Source organism: Chlorocebus sabaeus, chromosome 2 (genome assembly GCF_047675955.1).
Source record: "Chlorocebus sabaeus isolate Y175 chromosome 2, mChlSab1.0.hap1, whole genome shotgun sequence".
Lineage (NCBI taxonomy): Eukaryota > Metazoa > Chordata > Mammalia > Primates > Cercopithecidae > Chlorocebus > Chlorocebus sabaeus.
In genome coordinates this window covers 26,117,212-26,139,869 of record NC_132905.1, presented here as the reverse complement: position 1 = coordinate 26,139,869, position 22,658 = coordinate 26,117,212, and the positions used below count along the sequence as shown (strand labels likewise).

The 22,658-nt window shown below is 46.9% G+C and overlaps 1 protein-coding gene across 1 annotated transcript in view; it reads right to left on the bottom strand.

Moving 5' to 3' along the window:
• Positions 1–3,325: 3,325 nt before the first annotated feature.
• The window catches only part of TTI1 (TELO2 interacting protein 1), a 51,041-nt gene continuing 31,708 nt past the window's right edge, over positions 3,326–22,658 (bottom strand). The window contains exons 5-8 of the mRNA XM_008017810.3: positions 19,559–19,699; positions 17,086–17,290; positions 16,726–16,813; positions 3,326–3,951 (exon numbers count right to left, since the gene is read on the bottom strand). Coding sequence (XP_008016001.3) covers positions 3,768–3,951; positions 16,726–16,813; positions 17,086–17,290; positions 19,559–19,699 — 618 coding nt within the window. The 3' untranslated portion in view covers positions 3,326–3,767. The remainder of the gene's footprint in view (positions 3,952–16,725; positions 16,814–17,085; positions 17,291–19,558; positions 19,700–22,658) is intronic.

Sequence of the window (22,658 nt, the reverse complement as noted above, 5' to 3'; positions counted from 1 at the left end):
TGGAGCCCCAGGCACAGTGCAAAGGCCTAGGATTGGGTTGGATTTTTAGAGACGGGATCTTGCAGTGTTGCCCAGGCTGACCTGGAACTCCCGAGCTCAAGAGATCCTCCCACCTCAGCTTAAATTCTAGGATTTGCTCTCATTGGCTCAGCCGGTGCTTTGCCCAGCCTCAAACCAAACTTGGTCATCTACAACAGGTATCTGCAGACTTTCTCTGTAAAGGGCCAGAGTGAATCTATTAGCGTTTACACGCCATACATAAAGGTCTCTATGGCATCTTCTTTTTTTTTGGCTTTAGAAACACTACTGCATTCATCCCCTCTGATGCAGCTGCCTGAAGAGGCAGAGGCAACAGCTCTATTTCAGAGATGGGAAAATGCAGTTCAGAATTAAAATGACTTGGCCAAGGTCACACAGTTACAGAAAGGTGGAGTCAGAAATGAAGCCCAGCTCTGAGGAACTCCAAATCATCCATGCTCCTCCCACAACACAGTGCCTCCTGAAGACCACAGCCACCCCCCTCCAGCCATCTCCAAGGATCCCCTGGGTCCAGGTCTCCGCTTTCCTGCATCCTCCAGGAGCCTTCTACTGCCTGCAGATCATGACTCAAACATCTCAACCTGAAATTCGAGGCTTTGCAGTATCGACCTATCCATTCTGTACCAACTCCTAACCCCAGCCCAAACAATACTTGAAGTGCTGGTGCGCCCTGAATGAAATAAGAAGCCCCTATTGCTCCACAAGTTTTAACAGGGGGAATGGAGTATTTTGCAAAGCTTATGTTAACAAGGACTAGACTGAGTCAGCTGGACAGGTTCAAAATTAAAGTTGCCTGAATATAATCATAACTGGAGATGCACTCTAATGAGATTTTTTTTTTTTTTTAAATCAAGTGCAACAATCTGCCTGCAAGAATCTGAAAACAACTTCAGATAGCTTAACTCTTTGAGGGAAAAGTGGGTTTTCGGAGAGCCATGGTGTATCCTGTTATGCCGATTATCTCCTGGAGAGCTTTCCCAGAGCCCAAGTTTTTATCAGGATGTGTGTGCACATCTTCCTGGCCTCTCAGGACAGCATCGGGCTTGCCACACCCAGGTGCTCTGTGAAGACAAGCTACTTTAATCTCACCGGGAGAGCTAAGTAATGCTCGGCAAGTCACGCCACCTCCCTGACCTGTTTTTCTCATTTGTCAGAATCTGGAGACTGAATTAGCCTATCAATTTGGGTCCCCAGTGGAATTAGGAACAATGCTGTGAATCCTTTTACCATCTCCGCAATTAGAGGCATTTCCCTCCCTTTTCCAAAGGAAATCATCCCAGAATTTTAAAGCTCAAAGAGAGTTTAAGTGATTATCTTGCTCTTTCAGGGAGTTCTTAGCTCCCCCTCTGGCCCACTCCCTCTACTTTACAGGCTGCAGAACTGAAAAAAGCCCCAAGAGAAGGGTTCCCTGAGGGTTCAGGAGCCAGACCAGAGCCAGGCTGCTGCCACTGAGACTGGAGCTGGACATAACTCTGCCCTTGCAGGGTGGAGTGGAGATGGAAGTGAGTGGGAACTCTCCAGAGCTGGCTGCGGACCCTCACACCAATACGTTCCCATGCCAGGCACCCTCTGGGCTTTTTAAGAGTTTGGGAACTATCTATGTCACTGGAATTGTGATCTAGCCGGTGCCTCACCATGCACCTGTGAGGAAGCATTCATCATCCCTGGGATCCTTCAGCACATGTGGGGGCGCTGGGGTGGGATGTGCGCCTGAATTTACATAATCTGTGTGTTTTAAATTTCTCAGCTAGAAAAAATCAAGTATTTGTCTTGCTTTTTCTTTTGAGACAAAGTCTCGCTCTGTCATCCAGGCTGGAGTGCAATGGCACAATCTCGGCTCACTGCAACCTCCGCCTTCCTGGGTTCACGCTATTCTCCTGCCTCAGCCTCCCGAGTAGCTGGGATTACAGGCAGGTGCCATCTTGCCTTTTCTATACAAACTGTACCAGTAGGTTACCAGATGGTTGATGAAAGGAAGATTCCCCTTACACAGGACTCTGGCTAAAAGCAAGCCAGCATGGCGGAATTAGAACAGCATTACTCTGCAATCACTAATGAGCGTGTGGATCCCAGTGAGATCACCATGGTTGCTAGTGACACAGTAAGAGATCAGACAAACACACCTCCTGATGGAAGTACATAACACCACCTATGGAGAAGTGCCAAAAACAAAGCTAGAAGACCCAGACCTGATCACGACTCTTACTCTGCCTCCCAACGGCCAGGAAACACAGGTGATAGGAGGGGCCTATGAAATGACTTCCATAGGGATGCAATCAATAAATCCAGATGGTGGGAAACGCTATAGGAGAAATGACCATGTTTCCCCACCAAAACACTTACAAGGAAAATGAGAGAGAGGTGGAGGGGGAATCTACATATTAAAAGAGATTTATTTTTTATTTTTTATTTTTGAGATGGAATTTTGCTCTTGTTGCCCAGGCTAGAGTGCAACGGCATGGTCTTGGCTCACCACAATCTCTGCCTCCCAGATTCAAGCGATTCTCCTGCCTCAGCCTTCCTGAGTAGCTGGGATTACAGGCATGCACCACCATGCCCGGCTAATTTTGTATTTTTAGTAGAGACAGGGTTTCTCCATGTTGGTTAGGCCGGTCTTGAACTCCCGACCTCAGTTTATCTGCCCACCTCAGCCTCCCAAAGTGCTGGGATTACAGGCGTGAGCCACTGCGCCCGGGCTAAAAGAGATGTATTAGGGAACATACTGATACCAGCAACGTACATCACTTATTTGGATCCTGATCCAAACACACTGCAGAAATTTAGACACTGACAATATCTGACAATATTAAAGGGTCATTGTTAATTTGGTTAAGTGTGATAATGGTATTGTGGTTTACATTCAAAAAGTTTCAATGTAACATCTGGGATTTGCTTCAAAAAAATACGGGGTGTGGAGAGAGAGGTACATGGGCGGGGCACAGAGGAAGCAAGCCTGGCCACATGCTGACTGCCGGGGAAGTCGGGTTCATGGGGACATGGGACTTCATTACACTATTACCCATAGTAAAAAGTTAAAAAAAATTAACCTCCTGCTTAAAAAGTATCCAAAACTTTGTTACAAGTGTTTGCCTTTGGAGAGAGAAACCAGACGGCTGGGAAATGGGGAGGGGAGATTTACTCTTTATTGTTTTCTGTTTTGTACTGCTTGGATTTGGATTTTACACCATGGTTCTATATTAACCATTCAAGAATATAAACTCATTTTAAAAAAAGAAAAAGAACCCACCCAGTTTAAAACACAAACTTCAAAGTGAGCTCTTGATCATACTTTTCATCCAAGAAGTGTCTTTATTTCTGTTTGTTTCCCAAAGAACAGGTTAGGTACAACAAAATTAGTTCCATCTCATTATTTGAAGAGAGGGAGGTGTATGCAGACGGAGGGGAACTGACCTCTTGTGTGTGTCTGTGTGTGCATGCTACCTGTGAGGGAGCTGGGGCTATGGAGATGGTAGGCTAAGGAGTTAAACGCTTAGAGCCACCAGACAATGTCACTTGAAAACACAAGGTATGAAATATAAATAACAGTCAGCTACTTTCCTTCAATCCATTTCTAAGCAGTTGTGTGACTGATCAATTTACAAATCGATTGGCTGACTAATTCACCTTCTCTGCTGCCACTGCCACCGCCTATGGCCAGGGTGGGGTCAGCCCAACTTCTGGCTGGCAGGGGAGGAGGGATCAGTGGCCTCTGTAGTGGGGGAGCAGGGTCACTGCAGCTCTGTGAGCAGATGGAGCACGTTGGCCGTGTACAGGTTTTGCTGCCCGCTGGCCCCGCGCAGCTGCACGGGGTGGAGGCTGGGGTGGGGAGGTGTGAACTGCACAGGGCAGTAAAGCTCGTTCAGGAGGAACCAGGTGGAGTCTGGGTCCACCTTCATCAAGTGGAGGAAGACGCTGTGGAGAGATGGAAAGGAGTGAGTAGAGGGTACAGGCAGGGAAGGTGGGAGTGCTACAGCCCCAACCAGGAGGCTATTTACCGGGCTATTTGAGAAGAAACCAGTAACCATATCAAGTCACTTCAAATAGTAGAAATAACCCACTTGAATTCATAAGACAAGACCAGTAGTAGGATGGTCCCAAAGCCCAACAGAAATACAGGTAACAGTTTCATATCCACTGACATACAGAAAACCAGTAATTAGTCTAAGCAGAACAATATTGACAGCAAACAAGCTCTTGGCAAAGAAAGAGGCTGAGTTCCAGAGTGCAAAGCAGTTTTCATAAAGAAGAAAAATGACAGAGTGTACTCTTTCTTAAAGGCTTTGCTCAGCTCACAGGCCCAGCCCAGGGTCAGGGGCAGGCCCAGGGCAGGGCTCCCTGTCCTGCTCGGGGGCCCTGAGCAAGCCTCATTATTATGGTCCTCCAGCATGGTGCTGAACTTGGCAGTTGGAGCCTTTCTGGCTGAGAGCCATGGATACTTGGTGGTGCGAACAGACACTCATGGCTCCCGTGTGAGGAGCCCGTTTCCTCACAGGGATCAGATCCACAGAATATGCCGCCTTTGGCAGGCTGGCAAAGGGCTCCTTTATTCTCCTGGGGCAGGACTGGCTGAGCCCTGCTCTGTAACCTTTGGCAGAGATAGAGCACTGATGTCCTCTGACACGTGACAGGGAAAGAGCTCAAGGGCCCGCGCTACTGAACGCCACACAGCCACTGAGGGTGGTTTTTGCTAGTCTGAACTTTGGGGTCATAACCTGTGCCTCTTAGCTGCTCAAATACTATTTCTGAAAGATCAGTCATGTGCCCAGGGCCACTGTGTTGGGCAGTCCAAGTGTGAACTTCATACGCGGTGGCAATTCAGTCTGGCTTGGTAATCCCTGGAAGAATGGGGCCCTCCCACAGTGGGCGGGGCCTCCCAGTCAGTCTGCCCATCTCAGCTCACAATTGCCTGCTCAGAGGCTGGGCTCCCCATGCCATTTTGCCCATACCACTGTGCCCCAGTAAGGCTGCCCCTTACTTTTCTCTTTCGGGACACCTTTCCCAGCACATATTGACTATTGATCATCTCCCTTACAACCCAAGCTCCCCGAGGGCAGGGACCAACGACCACATCTGTTCTGTAGGTTGCTGTATTTCTGGCACCTGGAATGGCATGTGGTCAGCATCCAGTTAATGTTGACTGAACAGGTTCTCATTTCTCTTTTATCTTTTTTTCCCGTGCAATATGTCCATGTAACAATGAATGAGTTCTCATTTTAATGAGGACGTGGCGAGTTACTACATTGCACATGAATGACTTTAGACGACACCCCTCTCTAGAATACTTAAAATTCTACAAAAGGATCTGAAGGAGGGGTTAAACTCTCACCATCAAGGAAGGAAGAAGGAAGATTATTAACAGGATTCAAATTATCAGAGGCATCACTAACCATGTGGCTTTGGGAAGTTATTCAACTTGCCCTGTTTCAGCCTCCCCATTTCAAAAATGGGGGATGTACTTCACTCAGGGTTTTGCTGAGGTTTAAAGCACAGATCAAGCCCTACACAGTCTAGCACACGTGACCCCTATTTACCAATTAACAGTATGTAGTATCTATTTGATAAATTACATTTTATTCTTGGCAATTATTCTGAGGAGCCTCTTGCATACTGTTCGGCATTAAATAGGAAGTTCAATGCCTGCTAAGTGGGAGTAAATTCTGGGTTTTAATTTCACTAATATGAAAGACCTGCACCCTCAGGGGATTTGGGTCTTACCATGAAGCCAGTCTTGGTATCATCCTTAGGTGTAATGGACATACACTAAAGAGGCCAGGGAGGCAGTGGGGGAGTGGGGAGGGTGGACAAGGGCACTGAATTTGCTTTTTTTTTTTGAGACAGAGTCTTACTCTGTTGCCCAGGCTGCAGTGCAGTGGTGGGATCTTGGCTCACTGCACCTCCACCTCCCAGGTTCAAGCCATTCTCCTGCCTCAGCCTCCCGAGTAGCTGGGATTACAGGCGCCCATCACCATACCTGGCTAATTTTTGTATTTTCAGTAGAGACAGGGTTTCACCATGTTGGCCAGGCTGGTCTCGAACTCCTGACCTCAGGTGATCTACCCTCCTCAGCCTCCCAAAGTATAGGATTACAGGTGTGAGCACCGGGCCCAGCCTACTGAATTTTTTCCTGGCCTGTTCTGTGCCCAAACAATTTAAGTTTCCTTTGCTTAGGATAATCTTGTGTTTATAATCTCCACAGTGGTTGTTGGAGAAGTGATTAGAATATTCTAATTCATTGTTTCCACTTCACCGCAGAAAGGAGATGAGGCCTGCGTGGGAGACAATTTTTGTTTAAAAATAAAAATATCTTTGATAATTAGAGTGGCAAGGGAAATTATGAAAAAATGCACCAAAACCGGTGAGCAGATTTCTATTTACACGTGACACAGTTGACAGTTTTCCCTGGTGCCAAAGACTGTTAGAATGCAAATGGTTTCATTTGATTTTTTTTCCCCTTTCAAGAGCTGGAACAATTTCTCAAGCTACAGCATGGCGCTCTCCCAGCTTCAAGGAATATTTTTATCTGGGCAACACCCAGCAAAGTGGTGCCACGCGACCCAGTTCAGTCATAGCTGCGCTCTGACTTACACAGCATGAAAACGCTGCAATGTTCATTTTCTGAGCTCTTTTTTAACATGCTAAATATGAATGTTGTATTCATTGGCAGGAAAGGAAAAGAAAATAAGCCACTGTCTTTGCCCTGCAAGATACCCATATAAAATATTAACAGAAAAGCAAAGGGAAAACATGTGCAAAGTTCACCTTCTTTTATTAAGCAAGAGCCAAACTCTTGGAAGGATTGTTTTGGGTCTCATTTCTTTGCTCTTAAAGGGGCAGATGCCCCAGAACGGCAGGAATGCACGTTCCGTCTCTCACCTCTGTGGCTTGGAGCAAGTTATTTTGCCTCATGAACCTGTTTCCTTTTTCTCCAAAGATGATCACACCTGGCCCACTCTCCTCACAGGTTTGTTCTGAAGCTCAGAGGAGAGGGGGTGCAGGACAACACTTTGAAGTGTGTAACGAAAACAGTATTCCTTCTTTCCTTCCAGAGAGAGAGAAAGAGAGAGGGAGACAGAGAGTCTGAGGCATAATTATCACCACCAACCTTAGCAGCATCGCCATGCCATGGATAATTTTCAGACACCCTGAAAAGGGCAAAACATTTGTCTTTTGTTTCACTCGTAACTTTCTCCATACTGACTTGGTGGCTGGGCGGGGGGGGGGGCGGGTCCCAGTTCTCAGTCAATGGTGTTCTAATTTTCCCCATTATTTTCAGGAAGAAACAGATGCAATATACTCTGTCCTCTGCATGCCTGAGGTGGGGAGCAAATGCCATGCCATGCAACCAGGTGGCTGGCAGGCGTAGCTGTGCTCTCCTCCCCCGAGAGGCATGCGGCCGCGACAAATTCCAAACCTACACCCTTGTTGGCTTTAAGCCCCCGGGAGCTGAGCCTGAGGCCCAGGAGGTCTGATCTAAGTGTTTAGCACCAGGCTTTGTTCCAAACTCTGGTGCCACTTTGTCCTGGGGCCAGTTCCTGCCTAGCCTTAGCTGGGAAGAGGGACCCCTGAGAGTGAACAGCTGAAAGCCGAAGTTGTTGAAAACTCCTTTTGCATAAGCCAAAGCCAGAAGACAAAGACAGGACCTCTGCTTTGAAGTGACTGGGGTAACTGCCTGGAAAATGTTCCCAGTACATCTTGCGATGCGCAGGGATGGCTGTTGAACACGCCAAATGGCCAGTTCCATCTTTTTTTCAAACCCAAAGAGAAACACTTTTTTAAAAATGTATGTACACCATTTAACTCCTGAACAAGAATTTCTTTCTCCTCCCCCAGGCCCAAATCAGTGGCTCCAGGGAGCACAGTTATCAAGAGATTATCTGGTCCCCAGAGTATCGGGAGGCACTCAGCTGTGCCGCATGCCTCCGAGTGTCCTGAGGCGAGTGATTATCTCTCAATAACCTGTAGGGCCGTGTAGCTTAAATGATAACTTGACTTTAAAAAATTTAGAACTCGCTGTTAGGCAGTTTCTAAGCAACCTGTTTCCATGGCAAAGAAGCCTGGTGTTTATACTGATTTTTCACTTAAAATGCGGTTTTATTGAATTTCACTCCATGCAGGCAGCCATTTGCCTGCACTTCAGCCCTATCTACAACTGACGGCTATCAGTAAGTACCTAATAAACTCCAGATGCCAAACCAGAAGCGGCTCCTTCCTTCATGATCAATATGGGGGTGCTCCTAGTGAGCAAGCTGGGGGCAAGGAGGCGGGAATGGGGAGGGAGGAAACGTGCTCCTGGAATCTGGTCAGCTGGGTTTAAATCTTACCTCTTTGTGGTTCATCAAACATTTACTAGAGCCTGGTCCAGCCCAGGCACTAACTGAGGTGCCTGTGGCACAAAGACAGAGGGACAAAAAAGGCTCTGCCCTCGGGGCTCCCTGTCTGCTGGGGTAGACAAGGGATCACAGAGGCCCATGGCGCACTGTGGCAAGGGCCATCCTAGAAGTGATGTGCGGGGTGGCACCAGGCATGGCTTCCTGAGAAGGGGCACGGCAAGTTGCTTCTCTGTAAAGAGCAGGTGGACCAGATCAGTTCTAAGATCCCTGGCAGCTCCTAGAGACCACGAGAGTTTTCAATCATGGGCACTGGATCATTATCCACCCCCACCCTCCCAACATGGCAAAACCAAAAAGAAACCCCTCTGCTCTGCTGCAGGAGCGAATATTAGAGTATGTTCTCACCATCTCTGTCTAGACAACATCTGCTCAAAGGGAGCTCTAGAAAACCACCAGCCAATGAAGGCCCAGTGAAGCTAAATAAACTGTAACTGAAATGCGGGGCTTCCTGCACTCCTGGGTGACATGCTATTCTTCCTCTGTCAATTACTTGCTTGAGGGATCTGCTGTTCTCCGTCTCTTTCTGGATTTATAAAATGCTCTCATGAGCCGTCAGGGTAAATGCCAGTGGTAAAGAACATGTGGCTTTGTGATCTGTTTGTTTGCTTATTTATTTGGGGCTTCTAAAGAAGTTACTCAGAAATGTCTCCTTAGGAACACGATAGGCTCTCTCTATGTGGGCACCGCTAAATGCAGTGGGAAAGTAAGCTCACTTGTGGGAAAGCAGGCATATCCACTAAGTTATTTTGGTGTTCCCGTTGTTCCTTCTCTGGCAGCACAGCCTCCACACTCTCCTTCTCTCTGGCCATCTCTTCTCCCATCACTCTGTACATGCTGATACTGCAGATGAGGCCGTGTGTTTCCTTTTAAACAAATGGATGCTCAGGGTGTCGATGCGTCCTAGCCAGCAAGCAGTGGGGCTATGTTTCTATACTCAGTAATTTACTCTAATGGGTCTCGGTTCATTGGTTAACCAGTATTTCAAGCCTGTCCTTTCTTGCTATTCCATTTAGCTATCTTCCCCTGCACGGAGGTCGTTTTTTGTTTCTAAATGTTGGAAATGGAGGATTATGACTTGAAGCAACGAGTTACTCTCCAAATAAATACTACCAATTACCTTTGCAGCTATACATGCTTGTTAGACTTAACTATATTTACCTGTTCAAAACCATTCATCTATCGATCTAACACCAATATGTGTACTCACACAGAGACTTATATCAAAAATATTTAAATGCAACAAGGGCAGGCTTGAAAACCATGAACACCAGTAGAAGCAAATGATGCTAACCATACCCCTGAAGTGCCACAAGATAAAGTATCATAAATGCAGAGGAATGACTCCATTGCTTTGTGCATATTTAAAAGGATATGGCACTGAGAGGCCCAATCTGTTATAGACAATTCAAAAATAAGCCAGAACCTAGGAGGGTTTAAATCCCACTGGGGCGAGATTTAAAAGCGGCCCTTTCCATCTGGCCAGTTCTCCTGCCTCCAGGAACCCTGCAAGCCTAGATCCCACGACAGTGCTGTTGGGCACAGATTTCAAAGTGGCATTCTGTGCTGAGCACTGGGAGGGCTGACTCGGACCTTTCCCCCAGCTGGCTGCACCCAGTTCCTGCCACATTCAGTTTCCTGCACCTCCCTGGAAGGTATGTACCCTTGAAGATAAAGACATCTTCATAGCAGCCTACCTATCTTGCCCCCCTCCTGCCTGAACTGTTTTCCTGTAACCTGTGCTTTGGCACTAAGCCAGTAGTCTCCACTCACGGATGCCTTCGGAAACAGCTCTAGGAAATGTACTTCTGTATTTACTGCAAGGACGTTGAGGATATTAGTCACAATAGTACCCAGTGTTCTTTTAAGATGACCCATGGAGAAATTTTCCTCAAGCCTCAGTAATAAGGAAATCCATGCTTCTTTCTGAAAAGCTTTCTTTCCTTTTCTTTTTAAAAACTCTTATTCAGGTACTTCCTGTACCATTTTCCTCTTTGCTGTCTGTCAGTATGCACAGAGCCACTCTGAAAGCTCCTCTCTGGCAAGAGTGCAGGGGTCTAACTGGATTGTCTATATTAGCCTCAACTGGGTCTCATCTTGCTTTTGCTGTTATTTTTCCGTTTAAAAAATTTCTTTGCTTCCTTCCTTATTTCTTTGTTGCAAACAATTTATGAGATGTTCCAAGTCATTTTTGGAATAAGAAATTTAAATAATGATTAACAAGTACTATTTAGTGACTTCTACTCTGTGGTGGTATTATGTGCTACCTGACTTTACTGAATCCTTGTCATCGTTGTAGTAGGTGAAATAAGCAAAATAATATATATGCTCTTTTCAGTCTTACGGATGAGAAAACAGAGACTTTGAGAAGTGAATTAATTTGTCCAAGGCTATCTTGCTATCGAACAACAATGTGAGGCCTTGGTAGTTACCTTTGAAAATCTTCAACTCTCAACACAGCACTTGGCTCATCATAAGAGACCTAATAAGAATCTTTTAAAATACACACATACAATAAGACAATAGAGATCATCTCCCTGGCTACTTTACTCAGTACTGAGACAACATTTACTTCCGCGCCTCTGAGGTGTTTGAGAGGGATGACAGAGCCTGCAGAGTGAGGAAATGACTACCCTGTGGTCGACCACAGCCTCTGACGACCGAAACCCACTTTGTGCCGGCAGTGCTGCGACCAGGCTCTATCTGTCATCAAGAGTGTTCTGCTCCCAACCTGGCACGGCCTGCACTGTGCACACACACCCCATGCTTGACTTTCCTACTGGGTGGTAAGATGGTTGACCCCAGCAGGTTATCAGTGACATGACAACACTAAGGAAGTAGGGACAGAATTGGCAGCATTGAATTTAAGTAGATTTAAGTAGTCCAGAGGTCCCTGCCTTCAGTTCTGAAACCCAGCAACCCGCTTGGTTTGTAATCTGCCTGCCAGATGTCTCTTATCTTTGACACCATGAAATCAGGCCTATATATGCAGAGTGAACAGCTTCAGATCTGAGCGTATTTTTAGAACAATGGGACTCAGAAAGAAAAGCAGCAATGCCTGTCAAAAGATGGATAATAGGAAAGCTAACTACTTGGGTTTGGATTTGTCAACTATTAATCAAGTGTCAAAAGGAAAAAATATTAGGTGTGCCCTCATTTCCATGCTGGGTGCAATCCAAGGGGGAACAGCTTTGCAGTCCAAGCTCAGTCAAACTGCCCACACCATTTAAGGCGATGAGCTACTAATTTCAAGCTCAGTTGAACTAATGGATCACCTCTGTGGCTCCTCATCCGTTCAAATATAATAGGCTCATGTGTGGGTAAAGAGAGGAGTTGGGGCTCTGACGGGGATGAAATGGATGAGCCTGTGCCAGTCTGTGTTCGTCCAGGGTTTGAAGGCACCAGCTGGTTCTTTGATGGGTTGGGATCCTACTGCTAGAAAGAGAGCAGGGAAGTCAGTCAGTAAATGAACCTTCAAACCTGGTCCTGACTTCTGCAAACCATGGTGGCACAATTAACATGAAAAAGACCTTTCGAGGTGAAATCTCCAGTTCAGATTTTAGTAAAGATGAAGCAGGCTTACAACTAGAAATTCTGTGGCCAGTGTCTATGTGTAACATATACATCATGCATCACCTATTTGGGAAATTTACATACAATGTACCCCACATAGGTGTGTACACAGATGTAAATATACCTTCAGAGCATAAGCAGAGGGCAGAGGCCCCTATCTTGTTCTAATTCCAGTCCCTAGAACAGTACCTGGAGACTCCCTGAACATACTAATGTGATTCATCCACAAGGACCCTATGAGAATGAGGTTTTCATCTCCCCCAGTTTACAGAGGAAGAAAATGAAATGAAGCTAAATCATTTGCTCAAGGTCACATGGCCAGTAAGATCTCAAACTCGGTTTGTCCAAACCAAGACTGCTGCTTTTTCTCTCACACACAATGGCGAGGCAGAGGGAGCTGGAATGGCAACCTCCCCAGCGCCCCATCAGGAGCTACAGCAATAACAGCATCCAGGACTTGTGTGGCCAGAAGGTATACCAGCTGGTCACCACTTGCTGGCACCCTGCATCCCTATCTGGGCTCTGGGGTTAGCAGGTGGGGGTAAGACTAAGGGTGGAGGCCAAGCATCCTAAAAGCTTCGTTCCTCTATTATGAGACTTATTGCGCACTGTCTTCATCCTTTTTTCTTTTTCTTTTTTTTGAAACAGGGTCTCACTCTGTCACCCAGGCTGGAGTGCAGTGGTGTGATCACTGCTCACTATGGCCTCGACCTTCCAAGGCTCAGGTGAACCTCCTGCCTCAGCCTCCCAAGTAGCTGGGACAACAGGTGCACATCACTGTGCCCGGCTAATTTTTATAATTTCAGTAGAGACAGGGTTTCGCCATGTCGCCCAGGCTGGTCTGGAGCTCCTGAGCCCAAGTGATTCTCCCACTTCAGCTTCCCAAAGTGCTGGGATTACAAGTGTGAGCCTCATCACATGGCCTGACTTCATCTTTTCAAAAATAGGTGTTGTCTAGTTTTGTTTCCTTTTAGCCCAGGGTAAAAAGGTTCATTGGATGATGTAAAACCTCACTGCAAAAGCCAGGGAATCTCAGAGTCTGCTAAGAGACTGGCCCAAGGAGTATGGTTTTAATAGAGTTCAACTAGGCTAAGTACATGGATGGACTTCAAGGAAAAACAAATTTGGGATGTATGCTCTCTTTTCAAATTCCTTTCATGTACAGGAGGGAAAAGCTACATGGCCAGAAAGGCACAGAACCGAGAAGGCCCAGGGCATGCCAGGAGACATCTTGGAGGCTGAGAATTACAATCAGCAAAGTTTGGCACTGCAGTCGGCTGAGATGGGGGCGTGGCTGATCTGACCTGTTGTCTGTAATCCAATGCCTACCCTCAGGGACACTGTCTTATTTTTTAGCTCCTGGTATGCTAAGCCCTCCTCCCACACCACAAATATGATTGGCACATTTGTTACCCATTGAAGTTACTTAACTAGAGGGACTTTGGGGGAGCTGGCTTTTTTTTTTTTTGCATTGCCAGTTAACAGTGACACCTGGTGGTAACACACAGCAAGGTCACACCCTGCCCTCACCTTCCTGCCCCTCCCCCATGCCTCCCCCAGTTGGAAGATTTATGCCCCCTCCATACAAGGCACATTCACTAGATAAAAGCATTAAACTGGAATGGCATCTCTGTTCTTAGCATTTACAACCTCGGTTATATCAACCACCCCCTGATCAATTTCCATTTCTAGAGTTTATAGCCTGGATGTAAAAGCCTGCCACAAAGGCTATATTTAATATGACAAATTAAAAAAGCAAACACTGGTTTGGTCATTCTTTGGAGCCAGGAAAAGCAAACAGGAGCAAGGAAAAACCCAAGCGTGATGCACATAAAGAGGAACTCTCATGGGGCTGCTAAGCCTGCCTCCACCCAAACTCGATGAAGGCGCCCCCTTAGAGGTCCTAAGCCCACCTGCCAGAGGGGCCCACAGACATGGCTGCTCTACAGGGCCAGTGCATATCCATCTCCTTCCAGAATGCATAAGGCCTTGCACCAGCTTCCTGCCCTGAGAGGTTCCCTCACCAGCCCTCTGGCAGACAGGAGAGCCATTTCTAAAGCAAGCTGGTCATCTGCCCAGGGTTGGAAACCCACTACCTCTGGTCTTCTCTGGCTTTTCTGAATACTAAGCCAAGGTTCCCGCTTGGGCCCTTGCAAAGAACACAGCTTTCTCTTCTCCCACAAGGGTAAGCATGTGTAAGTGTGTCATTCTGACTGCGGTATGGAGAATACCTAGAGGGGCAGGAGTGGAAGTGGGACTGGCGGTGAGGCCTGTCGTTCTGGTGGGAGATGATGGTAGCCTGGCCTGACCTAGTGGCTTAGAGGTGTCGTTTTGAGAGAAGTCATTTTGAAAGCAATTTTCCAAGAGGTAGGCAGGCTTTACTTTTGGTCATGGATGTGGGGTGTGAAGGTCAGAGAAGAATTAAGAACAAACAACGGGATGGATGGCAGGGCCATGTGCTAAGATGGGGACTCCACCTCATGCAGGGGACTTGGTTCCTCAGTACCAGTAGGTATGACTTTTCTTTGAGATGGAGTCTCACTCTGTCGCCCAGGCTGGAGTACAGTGGCACGATCTCGGCTCACTGCAACGTCCGCCTCCCCGGTTCAAGCGATTCTCCTGCCTCAGCTTCTTGAGTAGCTGGAATTACAGGTGCCTGCCACCACGCCAAGCTAACTTTTTGTATTTTTAGTAGAGACAGGGTTTCACCATGTTGGCCAGGCTGGTCTCGAACTCCTGACCTCATTATCTGCCTGCCTCGGGCTCCCATAGCGCTGGGATAACAGGCATGAGCCACCCACCGCACCCGATCGCCAGGTATGACTTTTCAATACTAAGTGGCCCACCCACCCACCCCTCTCTCCATGCGGTAATGAGGCTCACAGAGACCAGGCTTCCTATTGTCTCAAGCTGCTTCTCCCACTTAAAGAGATTATTAATTTTGGATCAAGGACAAGACTGATTTTCTTCCCCCCGACTTCAAGATAAGTTTGCAGGTGATATGTGTGAAGCAATCCACCTAGCTCTTCCTCCCGCTCCCTGCCCGTCAGGAGGGAGGCCATCTGACTCAGCCGCTGAACGGAATGTGCTGGAGCAAACAAAGGGAGCTGCAGTCAAGTGGTGGGGCTGCGTGTTCCTCCACCTGAGGCTCCCTGAACACCAGCTCAAGATTCAGCAAGGTCCAATTCTGGGTTTAATTGCTTTCAGCGGCAAAAAAGAGAATTAGAAATGAAAAGATAATGAATTGAGAATATTAGCTTATTTGATGGTTCTAAACTTGAAGGAAGGGATGGGGTGGGTGTAGGAAAAGTAGAATGGAATGGGGAATGTGAAAATTAGACCTTTGTAACTCTTGGTTGTAATAGGCATCTAAAAGAATTTACTTCAAGATAAACTCATTATGTTCTTGAGTTGCACTTTAGGCACAATCAGCTCCAGGGGCACCGCCCAGGGAGAACTATTTTCACCCTATGTTGATTCTCTACTCTACGGAATAAAAATGCCTGGGGACAGAAGCTGGTTAGGATGCGCCCCTGTGCTCACGAAACTATGACTGATTCTGGGACTAAGGGATGTGATGGGAAAGGGACAGGAAGAAAAAAGGAAATGGGAAATCAAGAGCAAAAAACAGCAAAGGACAATAAATCAGTTCAAGAAGATATTACCATCACTCCCAGGGAGTGCAAGGTTTATAAGGGGTAAGCTGGCTCTCCTCACTGCACAGTCAGAGCAGCCTTTCCGCCCCTCAGGGAATGAGGTGACTCCTAACTCCCACCCCACTGAAGAGGATCAGGGATGTGCCTCGAGAAGCTAGGAAGAAGCAGGGATTCTGCTGCAGGCATGAAGCTGGTGAGGCTGGAGGAGCTGCAGGGCCCAGAGTGGCACACAGTGCCAGGCCCAACTTTCGCCCCAGCAGCAGACATCCTGGGATGGCAGTTCCAGGATGCAGGCTGCTCCCCCCTGGAAGGAAAGCTGGGAGAAGAGGGGCAGAGTAGATTTTGGGTCTCACGTCTGGGGAATGCTGTTGTGCTCAGAGAGTTTCAGCTCTTAGTCCTAAAGTAACCAGCAATAGCTTCTTCTCCTAGAGGTGATACAGCTTTTCTCAAATAAGCATGGTCAAACTCTTAGAAATTGGAATCACCTAGTTTCAGAACCAGAAAAGGCCCTTTAAGCCATTAGTCTGGCAGCTCTTAATATTCTTTGGGTCACAGATTCCTATTAGAACCTATGAATGGTTCCTATTAGAAAAAGGCACATGTGCACCTGCCTGCACACGAACAATTTTGCATGGCACTTGTGAGGGTTCACGGCACCAATGCCCATCTAAGACCTGCTGTGGAGTCGACGTATGCCTTATCAGGAACCCAGCACTTTCACTTTGCTGTTGAAGGAGCCAAGGCATGAGGAAGTGCCAGGCACCTGGTCTCCAGGCCTAGAAACAGATTCCCCTCCAACCAGGAGAGTGCTGAGTCTCTCTAGCACACCGTCTTTCTGCTTCTTGACCCTCTGGAATTGTTGCTGACTTTGCAGGAGAGGAAAAGGTTACCGGCAAAGAGAAACACATCTAGTAAAAATACCATCTCTAGTGCTGGCATAGTTAAAGAAATTATCTTAACCTGGCAGGGAGAGAGAGAACAGCAGAGATGCCTCAACTCTGCTTGCCATTAGCAAATCATCTGTAATTTAGAACAAATGTAAAGGGACGTGGGTGATCAGGCAGACGTACCTCCTGGCAGCCTCTTGTAATTTCACGGGCTGTTTGGCGCTGAGGTAAATCAAGCAGGCATCAGCCACTTTATTCAGGTCACCCTCACCTGCAGAAAAGACAAACAAAACAAGCGTCAGCCCTCACACTTCATTTGGGACAAGCAGTGACCAACTGTGTCTGGAGAAACTGCAACAGCTAGGCAAGATGCTCTGGGCTCTCTACTCCATCCCGCCAAAGAACACATCAAGATAAACAGACAAATGAGGCCAAAATAAGATGGAAGGAGGTACCTGGCGGGGCACAACTGAGCAGAGGGCATGATGGCAGGGGTGAGACAGATGCTGAGTGTGTGTCCAGCTGGAACTGCCTGGTACCCACCTAGGTCCAGTCTCTCACAGAGGGGGCCCAGGCCCTGTAGGACAGCCAGCTGCAACTTGAAGGCCAGTGTGTGCGAGTAAACTGGTCCAGCCCTGGCACTGATGGGGGCCTGGGTGACTAGGGAGCCAGCCAGCTTTGGCAGGACATCTTTGCAGAACCGGCTGCGTAGAAAGTCGCCACACTTGCTTCCCAGAGTACGTAAAACCTGCAGAAACAGCCCCCAACCTGGTGAGTGAACATCGCCAAGGCAGCAAGAGAACTAAAGAACGCTTGGTAATTCGATTTCATCTAGGTCTCTGCTTGGAAAAAAAATACAATTACTGCTGTTAATTCCTTGCCCATGGTTTGTGATTCTGACAGTTATGAATTTGGAGGTCTTTGCTCCCAAGGCATGGTTGCTTCTATCCATAAATACAGATTACACACCGAATAATTCAAAGGAATCTTGGGTTGGATGAACAATATGATTAATATCTTGATTTCCCTCCCATTTTTGTTCAAAAAAAAAAAAAAAAAAAGAGAAGAGCTTAAAGCAGTTCACATAGATCATTTCTTGAATCTTTCTAACATCCCTTGCGAAAATACATATGCTTTTAACTCTAGCTAGCTGAGCAACCACGAACACTATGGCCCAGCTGCTGCCACATGCAGGCATCAGGAGGTTAGTGACTGGGTCAAGGTCCCTGGGCTGAACCAAGGCAGGGTCCCTGAAGTCGCAGCCGACTCGGTGTTCCTTCTGTTCAGCTGTACAACCTCTTATGCACATCACCCTCATTCTATCTTTCAGAACAGATAGTTTCTTTGCATGTCTTGTTTTACACTTTCTCTAGCAGAACATATTGAAACGTTTTGCCCCGCTGCACAAGACTGAGTATACAGGATAATAGGAATTTCTTTAAAAATTGGTAAGCAAGGCATAACCAGCACAGAGTGTTTGCTGATTTTGCAGAGAACAAGGCTCTCATTTCAGGTCCCTCAGCTGAACGGCACAGCTTCTATAGACCTCGGTGTCATCATTGTGTCTGTGCATGGGGAAAGCAGCCTCAGTTACCGTGCACACATCTTTATTTTTTTTCATTTTTCTTTGCTTGCTGTTATTTTAGACAACCTAGTCTCACCAACCCCTCTCACCCCCCAGTACATCTGGATAAGATTTAGCAATACCTACCTCCCTCCCCCTTAATCTTCCTCTTTTTTGTTTTTTTTTTTGTTTTTTGAGACAGAGTCTTGCTCTGTAGCCCGGGCTGGAGTGCAGTGGCCGGATCTCAGCTCACTGCAAGCTCCGCCTCCCGGGTTTACGCCATTCTCCTGCCTCAGCCTCCCGAGTAACTGGGACTACAGGCGCCCGCCACCTCGCCCGGCTAGTTTTTTGTATTTTTAGTAGAGACGGGGTTTCACCATATTAGCCAGGATGGTCTCGATCTCCTGACCTCGTGATCCGCCCGTCTCGGCCTCCCTAAGTGCTGGGATTACAGGCTTGAGCCACCGCACCCGGCCAATCTTCCTCTTTTTTTGGCACACATACATACACAAGCACGCGTGTCATTTTGTGAATTTTGTTTTGGGAAAAAAACATTAATTTTTAATATTTTAATTTGGTCTAGTATATGCTGAAGAATTTACAGAAGATCAAACTACTTTGGCCAACTGTATCTGGTGCATTACCAGTTTCATTTTGTGTCCCTACACATCTTTTCTCTCTGCTTCATCTTACGCACCTTCTTCTAATTTACGGTAGCTTGTTGTGGTATGTATCTCTGTAGGTTGCCTTAAGGGCTTTTAAGAACAAGAAAGGATATAAATAAGCTAAAATATCCATGCTAATGTAAGCTAAACTAAGCCAGGGAGAATAATATATATACATACATATAGGACTTACATATATATAGGACTGTTAGCTTTTCAAAGCATTTCACCAAACAGTCCCATTTTATCCCTGACAACACTATGAGAAAGGTGGGCTAGGTGTTCCTAGCCCAACATGAAAATGGGTGGTCCCGGGTTTTGCCAGCATCACTCAGCTGGGCAGAGGACACCCACTGCTAGAACCTCGGCCCCTTCACCTTGACTCCTGTGCAGTGCAAAGAACATGGAGTGAACTCACTGCTCTGGGTTCCTATCACTTACTAGCTGTTTGATTGTGAGAAAATTCCTTAACTTCTCTGAGCTTCTTTCTTCCTTTGCCAAAAGTAAAGACAATATACCTACCTTGCAAAGTGGTTTTAAGGAGACAAACTCCTGTGTGGAGGAGTGCTGAGCTTACAGCCTGGCCTTTTCATCTACTAGTTCATCTGCTTCAAATTCAAAAGGAGACTGTTACCTTCTTCTTTGTGCTTTTCTTATGTTTCTATACTTTCTTCACAGTATGTGACATTGCAATCGGGTGAAGAGAACCAATCCAAAAGGCCCCAGTGAGCTCTGCGCCTACTAACTCTACCCTCATGACAGACCATGGGGGATGCTGGTGCAGTACCTTGAAGGCTCTAAGCACTGCCAGGGGGGCATCCCGTGTGAGTCGGTGCACGAGTGAGGGCCAGGCCCGATGAGCCAAGGGAAGCAGCTGGTTCTTGTGGGACTGCAGAACAACCACACACAGATCCAGCACATCCAAGACCTGAAAGAGACATGATTTCAGCAGATGGTACAGGCTTGAAAACAGATACCCGGGATCAAGTCACCGTTTTCAAAGAATAACGTTTAGAAATGTATTAATTGGATAATTGTTTTCTGAGTGCTGACTACATGCCAAGCACTAGCTAGGTACTGAGGGGACACAGAGGGACAATATACACATTTCCTTGCCTTTGCAGGGTTCATGGTCAGCTAGGGAAAGACCTTAATTAGATAACGCCTAAATGAAGTGATGATTAGCAATTGGGACAAGAAGGAAAGTCAAAGGTGAAATGCAAAGAAACGAGGGGAAGGATCTAAACCACAGACTGTTGGGAAGTCTTCGCCGAAGAAGGAGCTTCTAAAAGAAGACACAAAGGATGAGCAGGAGTTAGTTCTGTGAAGATTCATGCAACTGGAAACCATGATGAGGAAGACTCAGAGGTGGAACAGAGCTTTCATAAGAAGTGAGAGAAGGGCAGCGTGGAGCGTTACAGAGAAGAGGTAAAATGGGGATCAACTACAAAGGGGTTTGTTAGGAACTTTTTTATTTTGTACTAAGTGCAGTGAGGAGCCGTCAAAGCGTTTTAAGCAGGAAAGTGACATGATACAATTCATGTTTTAGAAAGGTCATTCTGGCTGCTGAGTAGAGAAGAGACTTGAAGTGGGAGAGAGAAACAAAGAGGCCCTTTAGGATCCACATGAGAGACGCAAAGTGATGTGGCCACATGATGGCGGCAGAGGAGAGAAGTCAAAGGACTGGAGATCTGTTTTGGAGATGACATGGCTTAAATTGCTGAAAGACTGGATACTGGGGAGGGGAAGTGAGGGTTTTAAAAGAGCTGCTTCGGTTCAGGGGTAGCAACTGAAGAGATGCATGTGCCACTGAATGAGATGCGGAGCATGCAGGAGGAGAAAGTTGAGTGGCTAGGGGAGACCGAGTTCTGTTACCACTACATGGAGAGGCCCAGCTGGCAGTTGAGGTACAGGCTAATCTCACCAGAAAGGGTTGGGCTACCCTGCATGTAAACGGAATATCAGTTACCTTCCTTGTTTCCTGATCTCTTACATCTCAAACTCACTGAAAAGAGACGGCCTGCATCAGTGTTGCAGCGGCCAGTACAACGGTCAGCGCAGGCTTCCCTCCCGCACAGACGGCCAACCTTCACAGGGCAACTTCTCGTTAGTCAGCAAGACAGAGCAAGCCAGCCAACACGAAGCAGTAAACCCTGCTGGGTGCCTACTATGTGCTGGTCCACACTGAAATTAGAACAGAAGAGGCCCTGCCATTGAGAGTTGAATAGTTAGGCAAGGGAGTAAGAGAAAGCTCGGCTGCATAGCGGGGAGCAGGGGAGCAGAGTGGAAATGGCTGTGGTATCACTGACAGGCTTGGAATTTGAGCTCTGTTATTAATGGGACAAGTTACATGACATTTCATTCACTCAAAGATGCACGTTTCCCCTCTGCCTGGAATGTTCTCTTTGCATCTTTGCAGGACAGGTTCCTTCTCAGCCTTGAGAAATGTTACCACCTCAGAGAGGCCTTCCCCGATGACCTCAGAAGGTAAATCAGAAGGTAAGCTAAATCAGAAGGTAAGCTCTGTCTTAGTCAACAGGGTTTTGCACCGAGTAGGTTCCCAACACATACCTGCTGCATGGGTGAATTACTATTTTCTATCAAACAGAACCTGCCTCCTGGGCCTCTCCATGTAGTGGTAACAGAACTTGGTCTCCCCTAGCCGTTTAAGTTTCTCCTCCTGCGTGCTCCCTGACAGCCTTTCTCCAACATGTATGAATCTGTGTATTGCCTCTCTCCCCACAACAGACACGGAGTTCCGTGAAGACGGGGATCGTGTCTGCATCATCCCCTCTACACACCCTCCACCTGACCTGCACTAGTCCTCAATAAGCATTTAGTACATGAATGAGTGTATGTGTCTTTTTTAATGCTGTTTTATATTTATAATCAACAACTCTGTGAGGTAGGTACCATCATCTTCATTTTACAGATGAAGATGCTGAGGCTCAAAATGGTGAATTAAGTTACTCAAGGTCACAGGGCTAATAAGAGGCAGAATCAGGATTTGAACTGACTCAGGTATGTAGGTCTGACTCCAACGCTGATGTTCTTAATAACTATGGTATGTATACAGCTGCTACAAATCCTCTACAAAACGGAAGGTCTTGAAGAATATACAGGAGTATGTTGAATGCATCAGCCAGGCACCCACATTAAAGCTGTGCAGGTAAAAGGTTAAGTGCTTGCTGAATGGAACAACAGATGAATGCTAACAGCTGTCTCGGGAAGACTAAACAAACTCCACAAAACACAGACCCTGAGATTTGAGATAATCTGTGATCAGGGTTTCCTAGCCCATCACCCCTGAGCAAGGCAATGTACCCTCATCACTAACAGTGAGTCACTAAGGAAGTTGTGTTTCTTTTTTTTTTTTTTTTTTTTGAGATAAAGTTTCGATCTTGTTGCTCAGGCTGGAGTGCAATGGCGAGATCTTGGTACACCACAACCTCCGCCTCCTGGGATCAAGCGATTCTCCTGCCTCAGCGACCCAAGTAGCTGGGATTACAGGCATGCACCACCACGCCCGGCTAATTTTGTATTTTTAGTAGAGACGGGGTTTCTCCATGTTGGTCAGGCTGGTCTCGAACTCCCAACTCAGGTAATCCGCTCGCTTGGCCTCCCAAAGTTCTGGGATCACAGGCGTGAGGCCCTGCGCTCGGCTGACAGTTGTGTTTCTCACTCCTGCCTGGGGTTAGGGAGGAATGCTGTTTCCCTTTGGGTGTTAAGATCTTCTCCAAGGTGATTCGGAAAGCCCTGGCCCCCACTTCTACCCCACCCCACTGTCCTGTTATTGCAGTCACTACTGTATACTTCCAGCCCTTGCTGATGGGGGTGCTGCTTGGCAAACTGCCAGCAAGTCAGGCTATATTAGGAAGTGTTCAAGT